This window comes from Colias croceus, chromosome 25 (assembly GCF_905220415.1).
Source record: "Colias croceus chromosome 25, ilColCroc2.1".
Lineage (NCBI taxonomy): Eukaryota > Metazoa > Arthropoda > Insecta > Lepidoptera > Pieridae > Colias > Colias croceus.
The window spans coordinates 7,840,084-7,846,748 of record NC_059561.1 but is presented as its reverse complement, the minus strand read 5'-3'; the positions used below and the strand labels follow the sequence as shown (position 1 = coordinate 7,846,748).

Here is a 6,665-nt window from a genome sequence, read left to right as displayed (position 1 = left end):
TCGCTAATAAGAGCTCACAGTGCGCTAATTGCCTCAATCGTCGACAATTATACAGGTGCTCTTTTTACCAAAGGATTTCCACAGGCCGTTTGTGTTACGATTAAAAATAAACTTTATTTATATATGAAAGTCTTTCTAAATTGAAAAGTGTACTTAAGTTTTACAGGAGCCTTTATTAGGTATGCTAAGATTAATTGAGAAAGTAGACGGACCATTCCTTAAGCGGTGGGCAAATTTACATTGTATGCAATAAGTATAATTGGATAATGGATAATTTGAATAATATTTAATGGTTTTAATCTGTGTTTGAATTTAATTTGTTTGGAATTTAATTTTATAATCGTATTACTAACATAGTTTCTAAGATTAATGTATACTAACACAAATATGGATGAAATATCTGTAATTAAAATATTATTTATTATTATTATTATTTATTAAGATTAATTGTAGTAAGAGATGGTTACATATTATCTTGTAAAACATATAGATTCGGTTGTTTGATTTTTGTAAACTTTAAGTACAATGAGTGTAGGTAAGATTGGAGTAAGATTTTGTATCTGAAACCGAAATCCGTAAAAATTTCACTAATTCCAAGCATATGCAAAATCTATCGTATTATTTACCTGAACACAGATTTATGTTCACCCTGTAGTGTTAGAGGTTAAGCCAATACAAATTTAATTGGTCAGCGAGATCGATAGCGACCAAACCTCGCGTCGACACAAACATGTATCCAGCGCTAATTGCTCTTTTCTGTTTGTATCAAACCGCCGCGGGCTATGACGCCCCAGGTGAGTAAATATGCCCAAACTTATCCACTGCAATGCCAATTTTGTGATCATTTGGTTTTTGTGTGTCGTTTAATCGCTTTTTGTCTGTGGCACCTAATATTCTGGAATGAAAGAAGCATCTGCTACACGCCATCAGTTCTTTTATATTCAGGGTCCAAAAATCAATTACATACTCTTTAAAGAAAACAATTTAATTCGAAATGTTGAAAACAAATACATTTCGGAAAGTGTGTTGTTATATACGCATGTCAGAAACGATCTAAACTATACGCTTTTAAGGGAATTGGACGACTGGTAGGTAACCCTTTATCTCTTCATCGTCGTATATCTTAATCATGTGTATCTATTTTCATCTCCGTCTCCATCTTCATTTTCATTTACATTGAGCAGTATGTAGTACTTTATTTCTCAATTAAGTCATCATTGTCAGTGGAAAACATGGCATTGTATATTAGATGTTTTCTCATATTATTTAAAGTAGATTAAGTACGGCCTTTAGACAAACGTACGTAACGCCATGGAATAGAAACTGCTAACGCTAATTATTGACATAAGCTCATGACATTTTGGTAATGGTTCGGTCACACTACTAAAGACGACGACGACCACGACCAAAATTCCAATCTTGCCGAAATTTGTTCAAAATCAATATTAAAATCTCCCGTCATTCTAGTACTCGGAAATAAAAAATTTCGAGGTCAATTAATAAAAAAATAGGGTTTTTTTGCGATTTTCGCCGAGATGGTAAGTTTATCATACAATCACCTGAACCAAAATTGTAGATCATCTAATTATCTATAAAAAAGGTTAAATACATTTTTTTCCAGGAGCCACCGTTTCTATGTATTATATATCTATATATTTCATTACCACCTCCGCTGCTAAGCTCAGCTCAGCTGCATATGCAGTGAGAAGAATAAGGCATCTCACCGATGAAGAGACGGCTAGATTGGTTTACTTTAGCTACTTTCATAGCATTATGTCCTATGAAATTCTACTATGGGGCAGGGGTGCAGATATAGAAACTATATTTATACTACAGAAAAGAGCCATACGCTCTATATATAATTTGCGTGCTCGACACTCACTAAGAGATCTCTTTAAGAATACTGGTATCCTTACTGTACCGTCGTAGTATATATTTAATAATATTTTATATGTACACAATAACGCTTATTTACACACAAAAATAGGAGATAGACATTGTTATGACACAAGAAACAGAAATAAAATTGAAATTCCATTTTTCCGGCTAGCTAAAGTTAAAAATTCATTTATGGGTCAAGGTATACGCTTTTACAACAGAATTCCTCATAATATTAAAGAGTTCAGTAGTTCTAAATTTAAAACTTATACAGGGTGGCCCGTTTTCAGTGGTCCAAAAATTTTTTTCAGCTTGAGAGCATCATGAGTAATCATTTAAAACAAACTTTAGTTAAGCGAAAACTTATGGTTTAGAAATTATGATTTTTTTTTAAATAATCCGAAGTTTCAATGTTTTTGACACAAAACTACTCTGTTATGAAAACTACTGGACCGAATTGAATGAAATTTGGTATAGGTATAGCGCAATAACCTACCTATCGCGCTATAGGCTCATCTTGTGTAAATAATTACACTGAATTATTTTAATTTAACTTTTTCTGTAGTTTTTTGAATTTCTCGGCAAAATGTCGATTTTTCGAAAAAATCCTGTGAAAAAAAAATGTACCACCAAGGTTTTGCTGGTACTGCTAAAAACTTCCTTAACATAAGGTTATTCTTTACACAAAAAATCATAGTTGTCCTTCGATTGTAACATCTTCAAAAACAATATCATGTGCATTAACACATGAAAATCGAAAAATTACGAAATTTACCATAATTCAATTTTAATCATTTGGAACGGCCAATTTTTGGCCATTTATTGCCATAAAAGTAATTGCCATCAGTATTCACATGGCTATAAAAGTTAAAATGAATGAAATAAATTTTTTACCTACTAGCCAAGATAACTTTACTTTATTCTAATGTCAATTTATAGAGTTTTTTTTTTGTTATTTAGTTTTTAGGTTTAAATCTTAATAAAAGGTTTGGAGAATCAATAAAACAACATAAATATTAATTAACATATTGTTTATTTTTTACAAAAGGTTTTCGAAATGCCGTCCGCCTTTCGCTAAACATAATCTGCATCTGCGTAAGAAATTTCTTCGCAGCCTATTAAATGGCTGCCGGCTTTCTTTAATGGCTGTTATAGCCATTTGAATTTATGCCTATAAATAACCATAAATTCATTATACATAGGTACATTTGTATACTAGTTTATGGTATTATACCATTTAATACCATAGGTTCATACCTATCCGGAGAGGAGGATCGGTCGCGGTGGCACCATCCACTGGCCAGCCTGTTCACCCGACTTGAACCCCGTTGATTTTTTCATTTGGGGATACATTAAGGAGATTGTGTACGCACGGGAGAGCACATCGGAGCAAGAATTGGAGGAAAATTCAAGTGGCTATAACAGCCATTAAAGAAAGCCGGCAGCCATTTAATAGGCTGCGAATAAATTTTCTTACGCAGATGCAGATTATGTTTAGCGAAAGGCGGACGGCATTTCGAAAACCTTTTGTAAAAAATAAACAATATGTTAATTAATATTTATGTTGTTTTATTGATTCTCCAAACCTTTTATTAAGATTTAAACCTAATAACTAAATAACAAAAAAAAAACTCTATAAATTGACATTAGAATAAAGTAAAGTTATCTTGGCTAGTAGGTAAAAAATTTATTTCATTCATTTTAACTTTTATAGCCATGTGAATACTGATTTGTAACGACTTTTATGGCAATAAATGGTTCTTTAACCAAAAATTGGCCGTTCCAAATGATTAAAATTGAATTTTGGTAAATTTCGTAATTTTTCGATTTTCATGTGTTGAATGCACATGATATTGTTTTTGAAGATGTTACAATCGAAGGACAACTATGATTTTTTGTGTAAAGAATAACCTTATGTTAAGGAAGTTTTTAGCAGTACCAGCAAAACCTTGGTGGTACATTTTTTTTTCACAGGATTTTTTCGAAAAATCGACATTTTGCCGAGAAATTCAAAAAACTACAGAAAAAGTTAAATTAAAAAAATTCAGTGTAATTATTTACACAAGATGACCCTATAGCGCGATAGGTAGGTTATTGCGCTATACCTACACCAAATTTCATTCAATTCGGTCCAGTAGTTTTCATAACAGAGTAGTTTTGTGTCAAAAACATTGAAACTTCGGATTATTTAAAAAAAAATTCATAATTTCTAAACCATAAGTTTTCGCTTAACTAAAGTTTGTTTTAAATGATTACTCATGATGCTCTCAAGCTGAAAAAAATTTTTGGACCACTGTAAACGGGCCACCCTGTATAAAAAATGTACTAATTCAGAGAGCCTATTACAGTATTAAGGAATATATGGACGATAAAAACCCATGGAGGGTTGTCGCGTAAAAACCACAGGACAGTTCTTTGGCATATTATGATTATAATGTACATTTATCACATATAATGTATTTTGTAAAATTAAATTGTAAAACTGACATGATTAAAAAGAGCAACTAAGTATGGAGTTTCTTGCCGATTCTTCTCCGTAGATACTGCTTTCCGAATCGGTGGTAAATGTTAAAATATGTAATGACGTTTCAAAAGTGCTTCTAAAAGAAGTCTAATTGAATAAATAAATGTTTGAGTTTGAGTTTGAGTTTATGAAAAACCTGTTTGTTTATCCATTGATCTCAAAGTTTTTTTTCCAAACACCAATACGACAGGAAATTCTAAAATTTCATTTTTAATTGTGTTTTGCACAATTTTATTTAATTGCGACTGGATGAAAATTTTCTTGGTGGTCGTCGTTGTCGTTGGTAGGGTGACCGAATCCTTAGGCAAAACATCATAGTACGCTTATGTCAATTTCTATCGATAGCGAGAATGGCGTTTTGACGTTCGTCTCGGCGATCTTATAACATTTAGATGTTTGTCTCCATAGAGCCTCGTCACGGGGCCCCCATGGCGGGCACTCTGAGCTCGGTGGGGGCGGGAGGGGAGCACTCGCCGCCTATATACCGACCCGGCTCGCAGGCGTGAGTATGCGAATAAAACACGCTAATCATTTTTGTTTATTTACACATTATATATCCATTATCTATACAGAGTAAACCCTGATGCCATAATGACAGTAAACTTAACGTACGTAACGAATAACAATAAATAGAACCTAATAAACGTTCCAAAGAAATATCAGTCGGAGTTTTTAACTTCACCGCCGCAAGGCGACTCTACATAATATCATACGACTATTCTAGGTACCTAATTGTCATTAAAGTAACAATGTTAAGACCTACGATCTAAAAACTTTACTTTTCTATGCTGATATTGCAGTTATACTAACCTACCAAGCAATTGGTTTGATGATTACGATGTTATCTATAGTGTTTATTATATTGTATGCTACTCCTTGGCATTTATTCAAAACTTAACAAGTACTGATCCACAGCTACGTGGTCTCCCAATTCGTGAAGCCGAAGCCCCCCCACCAGTACTGGGAGGAGGAGACGTCGCAGTCGCTGGTGCCTGAGAACCGCAACTGCCTGCTGTGCGAGAGCCAGGACTCCGGCGCGTGCCGGGCCATGCCCTCCTGCGTGTACTGCGAGCCGACAGTGACGGCCCTGTGTGAGAGAAGCACTCCTTGCTTGCGGTGTACCGGTAAGATTTGAAGGTTATAGCCCGTTTAATTAAAGTAGTTGCTGGCTATAACTACGTACAAAATAGTAAGTGATATGGCTATAAAAATAATTCAGAGGTTGGTTGATTTGAAGTATTTGAATTCAGTAATAACAAACACCCAAAAAGTAAAATATTTCCAAGTTATTGCTATTAGTGTAGAATGAAGATGCAGAAGTAATAAAATTGCCAGGGTATCAAAGGAAACAAAAGTGAGTTTGAAATTCTTCTACATGGTTTGTCACCAAAATGTTACTCTTAATATTTAATAGTATAATATGTATAATATTGTATAGTTAATATAATTACAGAATGAAGCTTTACCAAACATTTATACTTTCTAATGGTTTGACTACCTAAATATGATAGCCTATTACAAGAGAATCATCACTTCACCATGTATGTTGCCTTGCGAAATCTCAGTCACAAACCAAGGAATCGCCGATTAACTTGGCGTGATAAAGATGACCAAGGAGACGGTTTATGTGATTGATCTATGATCTGTCTGTTGCAGTGATAAAGAACCCGTTCTTCAAGTGCATCCCTGGCGAGAAGTACATGGACGAGTGCGACTCGTGCCGCTGCACAGACGGGCACGGCGGCTGGTGCTCCGACCAATTCTGCGAGCTGCGCGCGCTGCATCTGTACGCCATGAAGCTGTCTGATGGCGAGTTCTATTGAGGTCAATAAAGATCTTCTGATATTGTGATAATGCTCGTTTTATTTGCTAATCCTACTAGCTGTTACTAGCAGCTGTGTGTAGTTAAATGAAATTAAAATGTTTTACTGTGATAAAAAATAGGCTGTTACTGTCCAATATCCTTATCCTATGTCCAGCAAATGTCTAGGCACAAAAATAGTCGTCAGCGTCGCTTAATTGCGATGTGAAACAAACAATCATGAACATTTAGAATTTTTTTTTTTTTTTAATTTAACTGCCTGTGTTTCGGTTAAGATCAGGATCAAAGCGATTTTAACGATAGAGCTGCAGATTTCTATCAAATTTTAAATCAATATAGAGCGTTTAAATAAACCGGATAATTATACTAATAAAGAAGGTCCTTGCTTGCCTCATCACCTATTTATTTAATTTTCACACGATGCAAAACACAATAATTTAA

General features: G+C 34.2%; 1 protein-coding gene across 1 annotated transcript; it reads left to right on the top strand.

Annotated features, from left to right (window-relative positions):
- Positions 1-707: 707 nt before the first annotated feature.
- LOC123703298 lies at positions 708-6,239 on the top strand. Its single transcript, XM_045651251.1, has 4 exons — positions 708-794; positions 4,811-4,904; positions 5,318-5,526; positions 6,059-6,239. The coding sequence occupies exons 1-4, from the start codon at positions 731-733 to the stop codon at positions 6,223-6,225; spliced, it is 534 nt and encodes a 177-aa protein (XP_045507207.1). The 5' UTR covers positions 708-730; the 3' UTR covers positions 6,226-6,239.
- The last annotated feature ends 426 nt before the right edge of the window (positions 6,240-6,665 follow it).

Coding starts and splice junctions, on each gene's coding strand:
- LOC123703298 (XM_045651251.1), top strand. CDS start 731: ATGTATCCAGCGCTAATTGCTCTTTTCTGTTTGTATCAAACCGCCGCG. Junction 795..4,810: donor CGCGGGCTATGACGCCCCAG/GTGAGTAAATAT, acceptor TTGTCTCCATAG/AGCCTCGTCACGGGGCCCCC. Junction 5,527..6,058: donor TCCTTGCTTGCGGTGTACCG/GTAAGATTTGAA, acceptor TGTCTGTTGCAG/TGATAAAGAACCCGTTCTTC.